The sequence below is a fragment of the Pristiophorus japonicus genome, chromosome 22 (genome assembly GCF_044704955.1).
Source record: "Pristiophorus japonicus isolate sPriJap1 chromosome 22, sPriJap1.hap1, whole genome shotgun sequence".
NCBI lineage: Eukaryota > Metazoa > Chordata > Chondrichthyes > Pristiophoridae > Pristiophorus > Pristiophorus japonicus.
In genome coordinates this window covers 67,749,554-67,772,188 of record NC_091998.1, presented here as the reverse complement: position 1 = coordinate 67,772,188, position 22,635 = coordinate 67,749,554, and the positions used below count along the sequence as shown (strand labels likewise).

The 22,635-nt window shown below is 41.7% G+C and overlaps 1 protein-coding gene across 2 annotated transcripts; it reads right to left on the bottom strand.

The window, feature by feature from the left end:
* Positions 1-3,453: 3,453 nt before the first annotated feature.
* Positions 3,454-22,051, bottom strand: LOC139235133 (heterogeneous nuclear ribonucleoprotein H3-like). 2 transcript variants are annotated; one of them, XM_070866344.1, is made up of 12 exons: positions 21,965-22,050; positions 19,605-19,722; positions 17,520-17,675; positions 15,755-15,898; positions 12,124-12,262; positions 9,675-9,862; positions 9,243-9,341; positions 8,697-8,818; positions 7,979-8,114; positions 7,305-7,412; positions 5,093-5,200; positions 3,454-4,857 (listed from the first exon to the last, which is right to left on the bottom strand). In XM_070866344.1, the coding sequence occupies exons 2-12, from the start codon at positions 19,681-19,683 to the stop codon at positions 4,754-4,756; spliced, it is 1,383 nt and encodes a 460-aa protein (XP_070722445.1). In that variant the 5' UTR covers positions 19,684-19,722; positions 21,965-22,050; the 3' UTR covers positions 3,454-4,753. The 2 variants fall into 2 exon arrangements, with proteins under 2 accessions (XP_070722445.1, XP_070722446.1); XM_070866345.1 differs by lacking the exon at positions 5,093-5,200 and having other exon boundaries at positions 21,965-22,051.
* Positions 22,052-22,635: the final 584 nt, after the last annotated feature.

Genomic DNA, 22,635 nt, shown 5'->3' with positions numbered 1-22,635 from the left:
CAAAGGGACAACGTGGATATTAAAGCAGTGTGTAGTGGTGAATCATTTATCACCCAGGGTTAGCATTATGACCACTGCTTTTTAAACTGATTTGCACTAGCTTTTTGAGCGTCCTTCTGCACCTCCAGCCTCCCACACATGCGCAGACTCCTTGAACCCAAAAGTAGGGCCTGTATTGTGAGCTGTGGTGCTTTTCGAGCTGTACTGCTGCCGTTCCGACAGCATTGTTCTATCCTGAGCCCACCGACCATGGTGCTTTGCTGGTCCGAACCTGGAGTTCCTGACCACAGTGGGACAGAGATTGAGACTGGGGAGTGAGAATGGAGAGATTGGGAGAAAAAAGGGAACTCAGATCACAATTTCTCAGCAAGCTCAGTGCATGTGACAAGGGACATCATTGGAATAGATAAAATCCAGAAGTTACAACACTGTCACTATTCAATTCATACCCAATAAACTGGTTTACAATCTGTGACCCACACTCAATGCCCCATCTATGGTGCAGCAGGGGGTTAAGGTCAGGACCTTGGGCTAGTATGCAAGAACAGGTGGGGGGGGGGGGGAAGAGAAGCTCTCATATCTGGAGTTGACAATCAAAATGGCTCAAATTACACTTTGCAAAGTCTTTGAGAACTTGGGCTGAGCAGTTTTAATTACACATTGCAGAGAAACCTCTATCTCATCCTCCAAAAGGGACCAATTAAGTCATGTGATCATGGAAACCCAGCACATTGTTCTAGTGCAAATAGCGACATCTATATATTCCTGACCTGGACAGACAGATGCCACTATGAACATTGAGGATTGCAAGACTATTAGAGGCAACAGGCTTGCAAAATTTAACCAAAGTGATATATTTTAACCAAAGGCAATATAACCCAAATGTTACAATTTTAAAAATGGTGCAGGAAGACAGACCCCAGGTGGGGTATTTGATAGGGACATCGGTGCTGGAAATTGAGAAGGCGATGAATAGGCTCCAAAAGACCAGTTGGGTGCTTTTTGTTTGATGCATTAATCCAGTAAAACTCAAGCTGCATCAGGTTTGGAGTGAGCCAATGCCCACTAGAGAATTTAAGGGAAATATTTGTGTTCTTAGAAGTCTCTGCAGTCTTGCCAATCATGGCAGGAAATGACAGGGACAGGCTCCCTTTTAGAGTTTCGCCCTGGTTTAAAAAGTACCCACTGTAAGATTTGATGACCCATATATACCACTGTCCTCATCTGTGCTTCACATTAGTAATGATGATGCTTCAAGTTATGAGAGTAGGATTACTTCTCCGAAGCCAAGGATAAATAAGTACCCGGGATTCCCGGAATTTGGAAGGCATCCATATTGCACTCAGGTTACACTAAAATGTTCTGAAGCAATCATTATCTTTACCATAGTAGTAGAGAAGTGTATGCTGGAGAAGTCAAGCACATATTCTCCAAGGTACCAGTTTACAATAAATATACTGTTGCGGATTATCACACATTATTATCCACATTTTGGCACTCAAGCTAATTGTCAAGTCATATTGTTAGAAGCAAATTGTATGCTGGTTTTTAAATTTTTGCTTGATTTACATTTTTAGGCAGAAAATAAGAGTCTCTAAGCCCTCAATAAGCCAATACCTTTACAGGAGAAAGTTGGTGCAATAAGAGGCAATATACAGGGGGAGACTTTCACCATGACGATTTTCTCAGCGGTACAGCTGTTTTTGGGAGAAACCACCTGGTGAAAGTTTCCCCCTTACTTTTTGAATGGTACAGCCCACATCTTGAAATGCCCGACGGGAGCAAACCGCTGACGTGCACTGCTGAGAAAATCACCAGGGCGCTAGTTTGGCCTCAACAGAAGCCCGTCCAAATTGCCGCAGGAACCGCCCTGTAAAAGCAGCATAAACAGGGCGAGTACTCTGCAAAGGTAAATTAAAGGTTCTTTATTTGTAATTGTAAAAATGGTAATTAGCTTTAGAACTATCCTGGGAATGTTTAACTTTTTTGGGTGATTTTTAAAAAAAAGCTCCCCCCTCCCCCCCCCCCCGAGTGTAAATTTAAAAAAAAAATTAAGAACCGCCCGTTTCACCTTTAACCACCGAGAATAATGGTGCAAGATCCATTTTCTCGCTGGCCAATTATTTTTACCTTAATTATGGAAATTCTCACCAGCGTTAGTTGCAAAACGTTAGCGGTTTTTCTGGGCGGGCATTGAGGGACTCTCGGGAAAATCCAGCCCACAATGTTACTTGTTATCTTGAAAAAAGAGTCAGATGAAGAGACTGCTAAAAACATTATGGCTAGCACAAAGGGACCTGGAGTCTACTTGTATGCAATGCTCTTTGCACCTGCAGCAGAGCAACATTGAGGACTCTCCCATTGGAAGTGGTTGCAATTCTTTTCAGGTCTGAAGTTCTCGTTGCCCCTCACATAGAAAGGGAAACCATTTCTGTCAGACCTTTTAAGAAGTGATTCTCGACAGAGAAGACAAAAGCTGCAGTAACAGGTGGATGGATTCATTCTCCAACAGGAATCACATTAGATCAGTGTTACCAACGGAGTCAGACAAGTTGTGGGCTCAAACTTTACTGGAGAATCTGACCACAATGTTCACCGATACTGCAGTGTAGAGTGCCAGTCTGTACAGGTAGATAAAAAGCAAGGTCTGTAGTGTTCAGTGCTGGCCAATATACAATAGAATAGCACAGCACACAAGGCCATTCAGCTCTTTCGAACAATCCACTTAGACCCACTTCCCCGTATCCACAATTTTTTCTCCTTCATTTATCCAATTCCCCATTGAAGGCTACTATTGAATCTGTATCGGCAGTGCATTCCAAATCCTAACCACTTATGGAAAAAAAACATTTTCCCTCATGTTGCCAAGCACCATCAATCCGTGCCCTCAGGTTATCGCCCCTTCAGCCACTGTAAACCATTTCCCTTTATTTACTCTATCGAATCTCCTCTTGACCGTCTCTGCTGCAAGGAAAACAACCCCAGCTTCTCCAGTCTATTGATGTAACTGTAATCCCTCATCCCTGGAACCATTCTGGTAAGACACTTCTGCACCCTTTCTAAACCTTCACGTCCTTCCAAAAGTGTGATGCCCAGAATGGGACACTACTCCAGCTGGCCCAACCTAATGTTGTATATAGGTTAAGCACAACTTCCTGGCTTTTTTACTCTATGCTCCCATTTATAAAGCCCAGGATCCCATATGCTTAACTGCTTTGTTAACTGGTCCCACCACCTTCAAAAGATTTTGCCCAAGCAACTTTCTGTGCAGTACAGAACTGACTGCTAGTTCCTTTATTTAAGTTCCCCAGCTTCTCCATGCTAAGGGGCAGAAGATCTATTGCACAAATGGAAAGTTGATAATTTAGTGTACAGAAGTTCAAGCATTAACCATAGCCCACTTGAGAAACCTTCCCCTTCACCCCCTGAACAAATCTCTTCCTGTGCCACATATTTCTGAAATTACACTTTATTATATTCACCATTAGAAATGTACAGTAAGTCATCTCTTTCGCAGATGTTTGACAAAATGTGCAGGTTTCAGAAGCGCACATTGAAGTGTCAAAAGTCAATAGATCCCACTGAACAAAGCATGGTAACCAAAAAAGCACCTCTTGTAGAAAGGTACAAAGATACACTTCTCATTTTTAAAACTACATTGCTAACAGTCAAAAAATTAAGAATCAAGGTTAAAATACCATGTGAACCAGACACAGACGTAAAAAAAAATTTCAACATAGCAACTGCTGGAAAAAAAACATGCGTGTCAGGATTTCCAATGCCAAACGCTCAAGAATACATCTAAATTGCTGGAGGAACCGACAGCTCAACACCCGCATAACACACTACATCTGCTCCTTGGCTTTTGTCTTACAGAATTCTAGAAAGTCGAAACAGAATGATAGACCCTCACTGGAATGGGCCGAGAGCGGTCTCATCTCAGCCCAACTGAGAAATTCACCATTAGCTGTTATTGAATGGGCAGAGAGAGAGCAATGGCAAAAAATAAACGGGACGACTGAAAAGAAAAATCATGAAACAAACTGGAACGTGAAACAGTATTTGCAGTAGTGGGCTGAAGAGCAAATCATGGGACAGAAATTGCTTTAGAAAGACACAATGCTAAAGGATGTTCTCAGATGCCCATAACTGCACATCTCTATATGTATGTGACAACATAACATTAAATTGAACAAATTGTGGACAGATTGCATTGGTGGTCCAGTAGTTTCTGGTAAATACCATAGAAAGAGAATACCAAGTTGAACCCCACCCCATTTTTAAATGGGACCACCAAAGTAGAAAATAGCATACACAATCACACAACTTGCTCATCTGAGCATATTTTTAAAGATGATCTAAAGTTAAATTTAGTTTAGTTAAAATAATAAAATGCAAGAGTTCATCAAAAGAAGGCTTTGTACTAGATGTTTACTTTGATTTGCCACATTCACTCGAGTCCAAAATTATCAAAACAATTTTCTCTCTCTCCATCAGGTCTAATACCCGAAGCTTCAAACAAATCGGGTTATCCAATGTTTGGGCAACATGGGCTTTCCATATGTTTACACCAAAACATGTAAAAAAATAAAAAGAATTGCAAAGTAGCTCTATTAGTAAAAATATTACTGCTTTTGGTTTTGAAGAAAACAAACAGCAAAGATGCTGCATTGGTCATCCAATAGGGAATTGTGGCAGAGTTTGGGTTCTTGAAGCTTCTGGCTCAAGGCCTGATTGCCGTAACACTAACAGTTTACATTCTCCATCCAGCAGCCAAGTTTGTGTCTGCCAAGTTTCCCATTCCCATGTTCTGATTTGGGTTGTTGGAATATCCACCTCCTCCCATACCACCGTAGCCTGTAATGAAAAAAAATACAAACTCAGTTTGAACAAGTCATTTCTGCATCTTAATGTCTCAAAGCTTCATGAGCTCCAACATTTTACGGTTAGTGTGCACAAAGTAATAAGTTATAAACGTAGAAGTGGAAGCTTTATTATAAGCAACTAATTCTCCTAACAGCTTGTCTGCAAAGGAAGCCTGCGTATCGATATTTGGGGACCACGATTCAGGACAAGCAACACCTGCACTTACCAAATCCACGTGTATTTCCAGTATTTCCATATGCACCGTAGCTATTTCCCATATTGCCATAGCTATTTCCCATCCCCTGGCTGTTATGCCCATAGCTTCCTTGATTGCCTATCAAAAGAAAATTGAAATTTAGATGCTTCATCAACCACCTCCCCATCTTTTCTCATCTATATGCTGCCCCTTGGCGACATCATCCGAAAACAGTTTCCACGGGTACGCTGAGGATACCCAGCTCTAACTCACCACTTCTCTTGACCCCTCCAGTCTCCAAATTGTCACACTGCTTGTCCGACATCCAGCTCTGGATGGGCAGAGATTTCCTCCAATTGAATAGTGGGAAGACCAAAGCCATTGTTTTCAGTCCCGCCACAAATTCCGTAACATTGTCAGTCACTGACCCTGCCTTAGCCCATCTGCTGCCACAGCCCTCACCCCTGCCCTTTTGTTACCTCTAGACTTGACTATTCCAACGCACTCCTGGCTGGTCTCCCACATTCTACCCTATAATAAACTAGAGGTGATCCAAAACCCAGCTGCCCGTGTCCTAACTCGCACCAAGTCCCACTCACCCATCACTCCTGTGCTCGCTGACCTACATTGGCTTCCGGTTAAGCAACACCTCAATTTCAAAATTCTCATCTTTGTTTACAAATCCCTCATGGACTCACCCCTCCCCATCTCTGTAATCGCCTCCACCCCCGAGATATCTTCGCTTAATACTGCCCTTTAGCATCCCTGATTATAATCGCTCAACCATTGATGGATGTGCCTTCTGTTGCCTAGGCCCCAAGCTCTGGAACTCCCTGCCTAAACCTCTCCTCCTCTCTACCCTCTTTCAAATATGCCTCTTTGACCAAGCTTTTGGTCACCTACGCTAATTTCTACTAATGAAACAATGTCAATTTAAAAAGAAAATCTCAATACGCCTGTGAAGGGACGTTTCACTATGTTAAATGTGCTATATAACTATAAGCTGTTGTTTAATCAAAAGCAACAGTCGTCACCAAGATGCTCCCATGACTCTGCCAAAAGCTTGACGTTGCTACGAGGTGGTGTCCAAGAACAGCCACCCTCTTGTTTGAGTAAAATTATTTTGCCTTTTCACAGCAGCACAGATAAATTCAAAAAGCAGCAATATGGCAGGAAACAATTCGTAATGAAGTCCCGAGGTGTCATAACGCCCTCTGGTCAGACCATTAAACATGCCCAAAATGCCACTGCAACCACCCTCTGCCGAAAATCAAGCAGTCAACATATGATCTGCATGGCCCGTCATTTCTGCTGATTACAGTACTCAACTGCACATGCAAATTACCCACATTCTAACAAGATGCCTGCCTGCAGAAATCTCAAACTCCAAGCATGCCTTAAAGTGAAGGAGTGCAGACTTTGTGGGCCAAGTGGCAGCAATATTTGGGGAAGGAGTGATTTGAATAAATATTAGGGGAGGAAACTATTTAACCTCACGGAATTTTTTGAGTAACATTGCAAATGGCTAATTTTAGTATCCATGTTTTAGCCACCTGCACTCTCGCCACTTGTCATCCAATGTTTAGTTGGTTAGTACCAGTCTGAAAGTTAATGTTCCGCATGTACAACTTGACACCTATAAAGTTTGTGCTTTGAGAGGATTGCTATACATCTAGTTACAAATCTGGCAAACAATGTTTCTTAGTCTACAAGTGTAGCAGACATTTTGTGCCAGTTTAGCATCACTGTGCTTTTTAAGTCAACAGAAATCGATACTCTAATCATCGTGATTAGATGGGAGTTAGCTAATGTCAAAACCAACATTTAGATGGAATTACATGATATACTGCACAGAAACAGGCCATTCAGCCCAATCTGACATTTATGCTCCACTTGAGTCTCCTCCAGTCGATCAGCAGAACCCTCAAATGCATCGATTCGCTTCAACCAATCAATGGTAATGAGTTCCATAATTCTCACCACTGCATGGGTAAAGACGTTTCTTCTGAATTCTCCATTTGATTTCAGTGACTATCTTCTATGTTTTGCTCATCAGAAAATTAAATTCCTACACCCATTCCACAAATCTGTCAATGCACTCAATCGCTACCACCTGTAGTCTGCACTTAAACATTTGGTGGACCTGAGTGTATGTTTTTTTTTTAAAAAAGTATTAGTCATAACGGACATTTTGAATGAAGAGTTTTACAAATGTAAAATGTCAGAATCTGACAAGAATCACCTGTAGCATAATGATCCATACCCATGCCCATAGCACCCATTCTGTGATTTCCGTAACCACTTCCCATACTGGCAGTTGAATCCAGGAACAACTCAATGTATCGATGTTCTGAAAAGAGATGACATTTCAATGAACATACAATTTCACATTAGCAAGTTTCAGCATAATTACCATGGCCAAAACCAATTAGCTGACATTTGAATGTTAAAAAAAAGTACCTTCTATAGATGTTAACATTTACATACATATTTGTTGCGCAATTCGTGCTAACTGCACAAAAGACTAGAAACAGCAAACATTTAATTGCTAAGATTAACTTTTTTTTTAAAGTACAGAATTAACACTTTAAATCTTGCCATGAGGGATAAGACAAGATACTTGATTTGAGCATAAAATCAATCTTGTTAGAATACCATCATGGCAGATGCCTTTCCAAGGAAAGGCAATATTTGCACAATACAAAAGGAAAAAGAACTGAGAAACTGGTTTAATGTGTTCCTTCAAAAAATAAATTAAACACAGGACTTGATCTGTATTATACAAATGTTACACAAATTAGATCTACACAACCATCAAGCTCTTAAGCCAATTAAAAAAAACGTTTGATACAACTGAAGACAGACCAATGCTTTCTCTCCCCCTCAAGTCAATGGTTGATTTTAGGAAATACTCACGCATATGTGCTTTGTCTTTCAACATGGCAGCAACAGCATCTTCATGAGTAGCAAACTCAACGTCAGCCTCTCCAGTCAGGCGACCATCAGAACCATATTCAAAGTTGATCTTTACAGGAATCAGCGGCGAAAAAAACTACAGGGAATAAAAGTACAATAGCTGTAATCGGCACAAGTTCAGTATTATTTGATCCCTCCCTCTCCCGTAATGAAGCAAAACAAACATGCTTATTGTCAGTGCTCAATGTGAGGGATGCTGGTCCTGGAAATGCAGCTATTTTGAGCAGAGTATGTCAACGCTGTACTTCACCCGGCAATGTAATGTGAAACACTGATACTCTGGCTCAACTCATCAACTAGTGCTAAATATGGAGCGGTTTTGTGCCTTGGCCCATATGTACTGGGAACTGAACATGAATACAAATTTCACATGGTCTTAAGACAGGAAAATTCCATTCCAACAGGGCTCGAGTCAGTTTGCAAGGTGAAAAACCCAGTGTAACAACTCATTGCAACATTTAGCTCCTCTCCTTTTATACATGTATGCCAGGAATAGAAAATTAGAAAATAAATTAATTGGTCATACTTCAATGAATGTGATGGAAAGGGATATTTGCTCCCCAATGTTTTCAGATTAATCTTGCAGCTTTAAATTAAACTTCCTTTCCCACACAGGACACATTTACTATGGAATATAATACCCAAAAGTCATACTTACATCAGCAACATCTCCTTCAGAAGCTCTGAAAGGTAATCCTCTCATGTGTACATAATGACCTGTACCATTCTGAAAAAGCGGACTGGCATCTCCTGCTCCACCATAACCACGGTTGCCCATCCCTGTTGTAGATCAAGCAGATAGAAGTTACTGAAAACATTACAAACTGAATTCAGTAGAAAGTGACTAAAGCCAGAATCCAACTCCCAACATTTTATTTCAAAACGCAAAGAAAGGTTAAACGAATATTTAGTCATATCGCCTCCTCCATAAATTAACCCCCCCCCCCCCAGTAGATTATCACACGTTACTTTATTTATTCTATGTTTACAGTAAAGGTTTTAAGACATCTTCAACATGCAACTCCAATAGCAATTAGTTTGATGCATCCATGGGGTAATAAACCAATTGATTTCTTTTGCTCAATTATAACTTTTTCAAATGCCCCATGTTAAAAGCATTAATTAAGTTCCAGCTGGAACACAAGTGTTTTCCTCAAGACAAATGTGCAAACCAGAAACTTCATCCAATAGTTCAGATTCCTACCTCTATCCATCATTCCACCACCTCTGGAATTGTGTCCAAATCCATCACGTCCATAACCATAGTTGTCATTATAACCGTAATCTTCAAAGTTGCCATAACCTAGGGAGAAAAATAAATGTAGCAGTCTGGTCCAAACACAAGTTGTACTCAGCTAGAATTGCATTACCTTTCAATTACTTTCCCCATTCTACTGTTAGATGTAAATGGCGGCTTTGCTTTTAAAGCCAGATACTGGTGCATCTAGCAGTTATCTGCACGAGAATCCAAAACTTGCTTGGTGCAAGTACATGGGAAAAAGTGCTCAGGAACTGAAAATAACCATGTTAAATAAATTTGTACTGTACCCAATACCGCACTTAAAAATGAACAATGAATTAAAAATTTGCCTGGGGCACCAAAGGACTAAAATCATTTAACTTCCCATGCTCTTACCTCCACCATATCCAGATCCTCGGCGTGAGCGATCAAACATGTCTCCTCGCATAGGCCCTGGACCACCATAGCCAGTTCTTCCACCCATTGGTCTGTCATAGGGTCCTGGCCGCTGTCCCATTAACCTTCTTGGAGGATCGTGATAAGCTCGAACCTCACCTCTACTGCTCCTGAAGATTTCAATATACCTAAACAGCCACAATTAATACATTTACCTTATGGCTACGACTAGATTTTCCTCACAGCTAAAAATGTTAATCTTACGAATACAGATTCCTCTGGTGAAAAGAATGTAAATTTCAGCCACTTATCCTCCACCCCCAAGTTACAATTAAAAAAAAATTCAAGTGTCACAACCTACAAAGCATCCCTACCGAAGGCATTGAATAAGCGATTTTGAAGCAGGCTCTGAAAATAATTATGAATATAAAAATGTCCAAACAGCATAACACCTTATTCATAGAGACTTGAGGAAAAGCAAACAGACATTGTCACCATTTATTTTAGAACCAGACTGGAATGTCAGGGCCAACATGAATCAAAAAAATGGGGAGTGCATTTACAGCAACTGCTAAATGATACTTTCCACACTTTGAAAACAAACGAGTCAACATGGTTGGGGCACTATTCATAATGACAGTTTGTAAAAACATTGATGCATTATTGAGTTAATTGAAATTTAGAACTAATTTTCAAATGCACCCAGTCATTACAACCCAGCACCATTTGTATGGAAATAAGCGCCAGGTTCACATTATAATTGGCACCCTGACAAGGCCACTGAGAATTATCAAATGATCAGCTTGCTAATTAATTTTTGGCATGTCTAAATTCACAGTGCATAGCAAAATTAACTTTTCACCAGAGCAACCAATTTACTTCAGCATTTAAAAATACCGCCATCGGTCTGAGCATAATTAATGTCATTAATTTAAAGACTTTCAACATGGCAGCTATGAAAATTTTACAATAATCCTTCCATCACTTAAGATTTAAAAAAAATAATGTCTGACTTGAAATAGCACAAATTGGAGCCATGGGAATGACCAGCTAAATTAAAAACTGCAGGCATTGTGTGTTCCTTCAAAGCTGGCAAGAAAGTGTCCATCTACCACTACTTGCAGTGCTCAAGTTGAACCAGTAGACTGATTTCAACACGCTTTATAAGCGCACACGGCACAGCACCACCAAAACACAGGATGCACGATCCTCAATTCCACCAAATTCAGTAACTTCACTAAAATGCGTGTTCCATATCTTCCAGTGGCTACTGTAGCAGTACTAGAAACCTGGGAGCAAGCTCGTCACTTGGCTACTCAGTAAAGTTGGAGACCTTATGCCCAGAACATGTGCCGTGCAAACAAGTGTTTACTGCACTTATCCAACAATGAAAGACTGATGGGAAATAAAATCCAAAAGATACAGCTTCCCAGAAGGAAAGCTATGTGGTATGCATTTTGATATCTGCTTCTGATTCTGTCTTCAGTTTCACACAATTCCTTCCAATTATCAGTGAATGTCAAGCAAACTAATGTTTTTTGGGGAGGCCGCACGGAGAAAAAAAAGAACTCCCAACAGGAATAATGATCACAATGTTGGTAGTCTGACTGCAGACCTGTGAAACTAGCCTCTCCGGAACTGCAACATGTGACAAGACTCCAAGCTACAAGGCATCAAGCCAGACATTGTTTTTTTTAAAGAAAATACAAAGCTTAGTGCAAGATATCTGAAGTACAACACAAGCATTTGGGACGAATTTCACCAATTGGCTAGTTATACCGACGCTTCTGAATGCAATTCCAAATACTAATTTCAGTCCAATATATTTCTACTGGAGAATGGAATATTTCACACGTAAATCAGCAAGCTGACTTGTCATCACCTTTCCACGAGGTTAGATGAAGACAGAAGTTTGCAGTGCTATGTGCTTCAAGCACTAAGCTGATAAAATCGAACAAATGGAAAATACTGACAATTATGGCATATTAATTTGTAAATGTTACAATTTTTGTAACAGCATGTTGTATTATGTAATTTAATTAATTCAAAAGTAACAAAGTATTACTTAAAAATTGGTTCAAATTCAAGTAATTGAAATTTTAGTTTTTACATCTGGAACAATCCTAAACTGCAGAGCCCTCTTAATGGACAATCAAAACTTTGCAAGCGTAGCATTGAAAAACACTAAATTTTGGCACGACAAATCCTTGTGCCCTGGCAGATTGCTACCATTACCATCACAATCAATTTTAACTCTTGTAAACACAGAGAGGGCCCTACAGTAAAGGACATCTTTTACATACAATTTAGAAAAATCAGTTGAGTCCCCACTCAAGTGTTCCAATGGCGTGTGGGAGGTTCGACTATTTTCTCTGCAAGAACGGATGAATTCTGCAACCTGAACAAGTGGGCTTAAAGACGCATGAGCCACCCTTCCGTCCATCCCCACCTGTGCCCTATTCTTTCCTTGTGTTTCCCCAGTGCTTTTTCAGCTATCTCCTTTGATGCAAACTGCACGAAGGCTTCCCCCGTGCTTCTCCCCTGGTAGTCCACCGGCAATGTTATCCCATTTGGCACGATTTCCAACCCTTCAACCCAAGGACAAATACCCCACAAGGGGAACAATATTAAAAATTGAAACATTCCTACTCTTATACACATACTACAGCATATCAATGTTGAGTACTGATATCAGAATTAACTAATGAGGCAAAAGACTGCAGAATGCTGTTTAAATAAAGCAAAGATCCAACAAAAAAAAACAGGTAAACGTTTTAACCAAACCTTGTATAGAACATGGACACTTTAGCCCTACTTTGCAACAGCCAAGTTTCATAACATTAATTAAATTTTATAGTATTTTAAAGTAGTAACCACTAGTGAGACATGAAGATTAATTTAATATGGCTGCAAAGGAGTTGCTGTGGCAATGCTCCAATTGGATTATTACACCTACAATGGAAACCAATATGATTTTCAACATATTAAAAATCAGGAAACATTACGAACTCAAGTGTAGTGCAACTAACAGAAGCCAGGATTAATTTGCAATTGTTACTTTCGGGGGAAATGCAAATCAGCCAACAAACACAATTGCGTCCAAATGAAACTACGCAGGTGACTAAATCCCAATAAACCGGTGCTGCCAGAGATTTTAAAACTTCTGACAAAACCAAAACCAAACAGCTTGCAGTGACAATTGCAATAAAGAATTCAGTGCATCTCACTTGCTTTTCTTACCAAGAATCAGTGAAAATATGATTCTCTCCATCCCAGATCAATATGTGGCCATCTACAAATCAAGGGCCCACAGATCTGTGCAGGAATACATCACTTGCTTTTGTACAAGAGTCTGTGCAAGCCAATGATGGCTAAACAGAGCCATTTCTTTAGTGACACCCTTTGACTGTAAGCAGTACAATCACCGAGACCAACAGCCGACAACTAGTTTTTGGTTGGTTGAAAATGATCAATGACGGTAAACAAGGAAGGCTACAATCAATAATTGCATAAATAGCTACTCACAATTCAGAAATGATACTGACCAAGCCAGCAACTTTCGGCTAGAATTTAGTGTGTAACTGAACCCATTGCTTGGTAACAGAACCCAACAGTTGTGATTGACCGTTGGAAGATGTAAATTCCACAAAGAAAAAAATGCAAGAGCATCAAGCTTCAGTGCCAAAGGTCATATAGGAAAACAAATCAGGATCTTTTTGCTTTAAGTAATTAGCATTCTACAGCCAGTGCATTCACCAAGCAAACTCTGCGTCAATACACAAATTTAGCATGGTCTTAAAATACAACTGTCCACTTACATTACATGCTGCAAGTTACTGACTGTGAAGAAACAGTTAGCAAGGATATCAATCCAGTTACCAGTCTGACAACTAGGCGACTGAACTATATGTTCACTGAACTTTGTTTACTCGCCCAAATGCTGACTGACCTCTCACGTTTTCGATTACTCTAGATTGAAATATTTACTCCAACAATTTCAACTGAGCTACGCAACGACCCAACATCTTGAAACAGGAATTCCATGGCAGATCCCCAATGTCTCAACTTGCTGATGAAATCAGCAGCTGAGACACAAGTTCCGGGAAGCCAGTTTCTTAATTGCTATTCTGCGCCAAGTTAGTTCATCTCAGCCAGGACTCCCATTCCTGCTATCCAGTTACCCCCATGGAACTGATTAGACACAAGGCAAGGACAGCATCGGGCTCAGACATTCGTTAGTGGTTGAAAACCTTGCTGACACGCATAAATGAAATGCAGCCATTTGAGCAAGGAACCACATACGTGGAACATTATCCAGCTAGCAGTTGGCACCTTCAGATGAGGAAAAAAATTGGAGCAAAAAAACCCAAAAAGGGAGCATGGTTAAAAGCTTCTTTGGACAACTGCTTGTTCTTTGTCCATTCGAATTTTCTATCAAGGCTTTGTGGTTTTAATAATGAGTTATTTTGTTTTGTGATTACTTCACCCTTCTGGTCCAGTAATAAATTCTTCACAGCCAGTAACTACAGTGGAGTGTAGTGCTGAGACATCAGTAGCACAACTTAAAATCTTACACAATTTGTATCAGTAGAAACTGTCTTTTAAAATGATGTTAACATGGAAACAAAAGAACCCAATTTAAGGGAGACACACCCATTTTAAGCTCTCATCCCCTTCCGTGGGTTTCCCCACTTTAGGCATAAGCCTGGAGGGTAGGCGGACAGTCAATGTGGCTCTGAAGCAAATGGCTAGAGATGCATGAACACAGGTCACTTCCTCTGTCCGGAGAGAGTGGTAGACACTTCCACACATCAGCAAAGTTGGGTTTGGAAACTTCATGGGAATGGCAGGCACATACCTGCATCTACCAGTCCGCAGTGCAGTGCAACACATCAGATTCCAAATTACAGCACTACTGTACTGCCTGAACCCAGTGACTTAAATCTTGACTGACACAATCACATTAAAGGAATAGTTTAGAATACCAGCACCACAATTCAACCCAAAAAGGTTAAGTTGCATTTTATTACTAGTATTACAAAATTCAAAAATACCAGTGTTAAATTAGTGTCTATTCATTTTGAAATACTCCATACTGAAAAAATTTAAATAAAAAAGCACTAATGAGGTAAGATTATAGGTGGCAATAAGGTTGAACTAGTTAACTGCTGTAGTTAGCATATTTTCCAAAACAAAATTATTTTTCTTGGAACTTTCACATTTGGCGACTGCAAGTGGTGAAGTTACTGGAAAATATTAGTACACAAGGTCAATAGATTCTAAACTATTCCTTCAAATATTATAAGGATGAATATTATAATTACTGGCTCACAAGATTGGACTCAAGGATTAACTTTTTTGGAAAATCAGAATTCTCATCCTTTAAAATGGTATATGGAAAAGCAAAAATACTAATTTTAGCCACTGTGGTCCAATCTGTCTTTTAAAAAAAAACTTGCCACAAAGTAATGCACTCAATATGAAGCTTTTCTGTGTTCGCTAGCTTTTCGTCAACACAAGTGCAACCCGCATCCTCAAAATAATTTCAAAGTTCACCATAAAATACGAATGTGGCTTTGGGAATTGGCCCAATACTGTTGCCGGGACTATGAAGCTAACTTGTGACCTTTGCTCTACACTGCAACCAAAATCCCCCAAACGGCCATCTTTGTTTTCTTTAGTCTGCATGTTTACAGCAATTGCATTTCTTAAGTAATGTTATAAGAATTGCCTTTATTGTAAATCACTGCTAAGCTGTAAACTGTCGCGGTATTAACAAAATTTTTTAGTTGCTAAAGAATGATTAACAAAAAAACCCTTGTGCCCAATTCTATGTGCCACTCTACCAAGTCACAGTGATGATTCAGCTATCCCACACCCTTCATCCACAAACGGTTGCCTTGATCAGCCTTAAAGACATTAATGCCAAGCTATCCAAAACCATTCACAAACATTTCCCCAATCTTCCCCTCATGATAGTAATCCATTTTAAAATTACTGTGACATTAACACCCATAAAGACCCACATGCCCAAATACTTGGTTCTCCATTATTGGAGAAAGTAAACAAACAAAAAGTACCTGTGAAAAACTGCAAAATTTCCTCTTTGCTGCACCCAAACGGCAAGCCTCTAAGGCGCACTGTTCCATCACTCGTTGACTCAGTTTGGTTTGGGTTAGTGTGTTTTAGTACCCAGTCCATTTCAGTGGATTTAGTTTCGAACACTGTGAACACAAGTTGAAATACTAACAAAAATCTAAAATTACATGTATTTCTGCAAAATGTCAAGCATGCAAGAAAAGAACATTTGGACCAAAGCTCTTTGCCAAACATTCCCATTTTAGTATTCATTGCATTGGAAAATCCAATAATTTTGTAAATTCTACCCTCTGGTAGATTAGTTCAAACACTGAAGACAATCTTCCTAAAAAAGGAAAACTATAAAGTATTTCTCACAAGTTTAAATATCTGCAACGCCCGATCCTTTCCTGGCTTTCTACAAAATAATATTCTGAGTTCATCTTAGAATGGTCAATATTTGCTCAACCCTTGATGAGATCCACCTTCTAAGACTGGAGAGCTAAAGATATTATTGCTTTTCTCCAACACATTTACTTTATGACACCATGACAAGAATTAGCACCATACTCCATTGTAAATAGTCATGATTCCATTACGAGTCCCAAGTCACCATTAAGTCTCCCACTGCCAAGCTAATTCTATTCACTGCACGCACCCAAGTTTTCAATCAGTGCTCACTTTACAACTGTTAATTTAATTTGCCATTTTTTTTTGCTCAACTGCATAACGAATTTAAATCTTTTCACTATCTTCAGTCTCCAGACACTCACCTTATTTTCAAGCTTTCAGCAAAAACAACAAGATTACAAATAGCTTTGATGTAAAATTCATCAACACACCCTAAAAAAAAGAGGATTCAATACTAACCCCCACCCCCCCAGGACTCCACAACAGCCAATTAAATTATCCAAATTATGCTTTAGTTTAAATGCCCCAACATTCAGAACTTCTGCCAAAACCTCTCTGAAGTGCCAGAAAGCTACATGAACAGTTCTATTATTTCCTTTAACTAAAGGCATCAGACACCAGGTTGGCCAATGAGCTCTTATCCGAACTCTACACCGGCTGTTTATTCAGTTTCTGTTGCTGAGGTATTTGCCTGGACTGCTCCTTTAACTAGATGCCATTATTCTTCCCATGTTGAGTAGCAGATTAATGAGTCTGCAGATGTTTTGGGTGGTTGTCACTCTTAAAATGTCTGCTTCCAACAACAACAGCACCTTTAACATAGTAATGTTCTCCAACAAACTTTGACACGAGCCACACAAGGGTACATTAGGGCAGATGGGGAAAGAGGTAGAGGTCGAGGGAGAGAATACCAGAGCTTAGGGCCTAGGCACCCAAGGACATGGCCACCAAAGTGGAGCGATTAAAGAGGATGTGCAAGAGGCAATAATTGGAGGAGTGCAGATATGGGAGAGTAATAAGGCAGATCAGAGATCGGGAGGGGTGAGGTCATTTGAAAACATGAAAATTTTAAAATCGAGGCATCGCTTAACTGGGAACAGGGGCGATGGATGGGTGAACAGGACTTGGAGTTTGGATATGGACAGCAGAGTTTTGGATGCGCTTAAGTAGAGTGCATTGAAATAGTCAACTCCAGTCCCATAAACCTAAATACTTAGTGATTCTTATATCAAAAGATGCTTGCAGGTCTCTACCTACTAATCATCTCAGGATACAAGCATCTGGCACAAGGAATTCATTAAGTATAAAGACTTTTGACCTTGTCACACCAACTGATTTCTTAAAACAACAGCTCACCTTCTATGTACCTATGCCCCATGCTTTCCCGGTCCTTTGCAAGGGCACGTTTCACATCTTCCTCAGTTTCCAGCTGAACAAAGGCTTCACCACTTGGGCGGCCTTCTCTTAAATAGGTGAAGTGTATCCCAGTAGTTCCATTTACTATCTTGCAATCTAAAAACAGCATACACAATTTATTGAATTGCCATGTTACTTTGGGGAGGGGGACAGGAAGCAGGAAAAAAAAATAGGTTTTTAAAAAGCAAGGCATTGTGAAGCAAATGCATGTATTTATACCAAAAACACAGGGTATTATTGTCATTTGCAAGTCAATTTCCAGCAAGCCAGTCACCACCCCCAGTCTCAACACTAAAATAGATGGCCCTTCACAGCACGTCAAACATGAATTGTTTGTCTCTCCGCAGATGCTGCCTGACCAGCATTTTCTGTTTGCATATTTGATTATTAAAATTGTTTAATAACTGGTATTGAATGAATGGGATAATTTAATCAAGTAACATCACGCTCCACACGGGCAGAATAGGTGGAGTCAGGGGACAAGTAGCAGATTGGATAGCTAGCTAGCCAACGTTCCCTTTATGCTGTGCGGCTGTGCCAGGGACCCCAAGCAACTGGCTTATCAATGCAAAAGCCATGCATGCATGGTATTAAGGGGCTGTGCGGCACCAAAGAAAATTAAGAGGGAACATTGAAGCAGGCTATGAAACATAGTAGGGGAATTAAGGGTAGCTATTCAGATTGCCAAAAGGTGGGATGTGGTGTCCTACAGGGAACGGCACTGGAAGCACTGTTCATAATTAAACAAAAAATTTATGGACTCCAGAAGTAGTACAATTTCAAAATCTGCGGACAACACCGAATCCAGGGGGGGGAGGGGGCCGGTGTGGGCCAAGATAATTACAGCTACACAAATCACAAAGTAGCGACAAAAGTCACTAAGGCCATGAACAGGCAAACCAAACACAAGTCCATTTATCGAGGGACAGAATTGAAAAGCAGATACTAAACTTGTATAGAACCTTGATTAGGCCACACTTGTAGAGTATTATACTCAGTTCTGGTCTCTTATATTCTAAAAAGGATATAGAGGCACAAGGTGAAGATCCTAGGACTGAGGGATATATTTATCAGCAGAGTGAACAGGCTGGGGCTGTTCTCTAGAAAAAACGCTGATGGTGACTTATTAGAGGTCTTAATATTATGAAAGGGTATGATAGGGTAGACAGAGAAAATGTTTCCACTTGTGAAATCCAAAATTATAAATACAAGATAGCCACTAATTAGTCCAATAGGTAATTCAGGAGAAACCTCTTTATCCAAAGAGTGGCAATAATGTGGAATGTGCTACAAGTAGTTGAGGCAAATAGCATAGATACATGACTAAAGTAATGTGCTTTGAATGGGAACAAAAGGCAACAAGTAACTAAACTGTCCCTCATGTTAGTCAACAGGTTTTTCCACAAGCATTTCTACAGCAGACACTGTTGCTAGGTCTAGAATTAGGACTTTAACCTTTGTTCCCATAGCACTACCATCAGAATAAGGATGTTTAGAAAACTCTTGTATTTGAACTGCTACAATTCTCTGAAATTTGGCCTAAATGTCAAAATATTCAGGTCTAACATCCAGCTAAGCAACATAACAGTGAAGAACTTACTCGAGAATACTCATAGCTGTGATACAAATCACCCTTTTAAAAAGTCTACATTTTCAGAAGTAGTTTTTACAATGTGACAAAATGAGTGCCAGTTCTTCTGTCAGTTATGGTCACATAACTATAATTAGCATGTAGGAAGAGACGAGACAGCTTTAATCACTCAAGTATGTTTTAGAAGTAGCAACCATACACAAGTAATTTTCACATTAATATGAATGCTTCTGTATGTGCTAAGGAATGTTTAATAGAAGGAATCACCTTGCTGACTAATTCATGCACTTAAATTCAACAGGTAATTAGCCTTAAATTTATTTGCTCAGCAAAAAAAAAAGCATGAAACATTTATTTGCTCAGCAAAAGTTATCCTAAACATATCAATTCTACTTTTCCATAAAGCCCAAATCATTCAGATGAATTCACGAAACCTGAGAAGAAGCGCAACACTTCATCAGCAGTGCAGGACCATGGAAGTCCACGGACTCGGACAATAAAACCTTCATCCATTTGAATGTCTGAAACACGCGTCTCTCAAGCAAACAAAACCTACAAAAAAAGGGAAAAGATTAGAAAGACTTTTGAAGTGTAGTCACTTATAATATAGAAAATATGGTTTCTAACGGTACGATAGTCTAAATTGAATTCACCCTCCTACTAAAAACAGAGATACGCAACAGTATCACATATCCCCAAGGATCACACCATTAATTCTACCAGAAAAGTGAATACTACACACATAACTTGACTGAGAAATAAAGCACAATTATGCAGGACAATTAGTCACTACTTTACATTAGAGTGTAAAAGGTTTATAGCTACCCCTTGACGGTAAGATTTTTAGTATTATTTGCTGGGTCAATGAGACCACGAATAAAATATTAATAACTTCATTAGATTGGAAACTTGATACCAACTTGATAGACAATAAAGCACCCATTTTCAAACAGAAACACTGAATAATGTTGTAGACGTTATGAAGATTTGGGGGAAAACATGAAAAGTGACCTTTAAAAAAAGCATGAGGACTACATGCGGTCCCAGGTTCAACGCGTAGTCCATATTGGTACAAATGATTGGCAAAAGAACCAGAGGCGACATGTAGAAATACTTTTTTAAAATCGCAACGGGTGGTTGGGATTTGGAATGCACTGTGGGATAGGGGGGTGGATACAGGTCCATTAGTAGCTTTCTAAAGAGGAATTGATAAATACTCAAAGGGGAAAAAAGCTGCAGGGACATAGATTCAATCATAGTCTTTACCTCACAATACTCCTGCAAAGCACCTAGGGACATTTCACTGCATTAAAAGCACTATAGTTGTTCAAAAAGGGAAATTGGATAAAATACGTGCAGGGACATGGGGTCACATCTTCAATGATAGTCTTCGAAAGGGAAATTAGACAAATAATGAAGCGATGTGGGGAGGGGGAGAGAACAGGGACTGCTCTGGGAATTTCCAGCGTGTGTACTGTGACAGGGACAAAGCCACCGAGCCACATGCTCCCAGTGTGGGGGGGCCTGATGTGGGGAAGAGAGAGAGGGGTGACTGGAAGTGAGGGGGGGGGGGGGGGGGGAAAGAGAGGGGGGGGGGGGAGGGGGAAGAGAGGGGTGACTGGAAGTGAGGGGGGGGAAGAGAGGGGGGGGAGGGGTGACTGGGGGGGGGGTGACTGGAAGTGATGGGGGGGGGGGAGGCGGAAGAGAGGGGTGAATGGGGGGGGGGGGTGACGGGAAGTGATGGGGGGGGGGGTGACGGGAAGTGAGGGGGGGGGGTGACTGGGAGGGGGAGAGGGGTGACGAAGTGAGGGGGGGGGGGGGGAGGGGGAAGAGAGGGGGTGACGGGGGGGGGATGATTGGAAGTGAGGGGGGGGGGGTGACTGGAGGGGGGGAGAGAGGGGTGACTGGGGAGGGGGGTGACTGGAAGTGAGGGGAGGTGAGTGGAAGGGGGAGGTGAGGGGGGGAGAAAGGAGACTTGTCCCCCCCGGGCTCTGGATCTCCCTCCCTGAAAAAACCATCGTTGCTCCTTTAAAATGACAATAAAACCGGGGGCACGTGTCCCGCGCCGCTGTTTAAAACACTAACTTTGACCAACAGCTCCCGCGGCCATTTGTTGGGAGGCGGCTCGGGAGTAAAACAAAATAAATGACGTGTGTGTGAGAGAGATTGTTGTTGTGTTAACCGGGGATGTTCCGGGCGCTCGGTGAACGCAGGCCCCGGCGGCTGAGGTGTAAAATGGCCGCCTGAGACCGCGTGGGATAGGCCGCAGACCGGCGGCGGGGAGCCGGGGGGGGGAAGAGAGAGAGGCCGCCTGCCTCCGGCACACAAGCGGCGAGAGACTGAGGAGAGGACGAGGCACAAAGGCCTGGCCGTGTGTGAGGGGGAAAACGGCGGCGGACGCCGAGCGGCCCCAGCCCCTCACACCGCCAGAAACGTGGCGAAAATGACAAAAAAAGCCGCTCTTTCCCGCCCCCTCCCGACAATAACCAGCCGCCGAGGGAAGCGGCGCAGTGAATAAAGCGCGGCGCCGGCGTCCATTACACAAACGCTCCCTCACCACACGCCAACAAAATGGCGGCCGCGCCTCGCAGCCGCCGCGTGCTCTCCCTTTTATATTTTTTCTCCCCTTGCCGCCCAGAAAACTCACTCGACACCTTTATTTTTTTTTATATAAATACGACATTAAAGCGCAAGTTTATCCAGCCGGGGATGGATTTATTGCTGAACCCCTCCTCTCTCACCCTCCCCCCGGGGCACCGTACGGAGCCGCAGCTCCCGCTCTCCCCCTCCTCACCTGCAGCCCGCCGCTCGCTCACTGCGCTGCTCCCGCCCGACGCCCCGACGCGATGACGTATGGCGCGCCGCGAACAGACGCCGCGCCGCCGTCAACAGTTTTTCCCTGTGACGCAGGCAGATTTTTTTTTAAAAACCGCCTCCTCCATTTTTTTCCCTAAACCGTAAACATTTCCCCGACGAATCCAATATTTAATATTTAATATTTAATCTCGCGCGCGCGCGCCGATTCAAAGTCCCTTTTCTTTTACCCCCTCACAAATATTGACGTCGGAGATTTTAACGGTTGGAATAAAGCCCGCCCTTTGTCCCGACGCTGATTGGTCGAAAGAGCAGCCGGTGAAGCTGGCGATTGGCTGCTCCGCACGTCAATCAAATCCGCCGTCCGCCAAAGAAAGAACGAGCGCGTTTTTTTTCTCTTGGCTCACCGCGCGCTTGGAAGGCAAAATGAACCGGCTGAGAAACGGCCGCGCTGAAAATCAAAAGCAAAAATTGAAGCAAGGTATTTAGCTGCCACCGAAAGCCGGGCCAACCCCCAGCGTCTGTTCCGATTGGTTTAACGGGGAGCGGTGGCCGTTAGCGCGGGCGCTGATTGGCTGCGGAGACTGTCAATCAGCCCCCTCCCCCCCCCCCCCCCCGCCCCGCGGTTGGCAGGATGACGCGCTGAGCAGG

What these genes read in the sequence shown, in the direction of transcription:
- LOC139235133 (XM_070866344.1), bottom strand. Translation starts at nt 19,683, where the DNA reads ATGGATGAAGGTTTTATTGTCCGAGTCCGTGGACTTCCATGGTCCTGC. An exon ending in AGTGTTGCGCTTCTTCTCAG is followed by an intron (nt 17,676 to 19,604) that starts GTTTCGTGAATT and finishes TGCTGTTTTTAG; the next exon opens with ATTGCAAGATAGTAAATGGA. An exon ending in AATTTTGCAGTTTTTCACAG is followed by an intron (nt 12,263 to 15,754) that starts GTACTTTTTGTT and finishes CTTGGGTTGAAG; the next exon opens with GGTTGGAAATCGTGCCAAAT.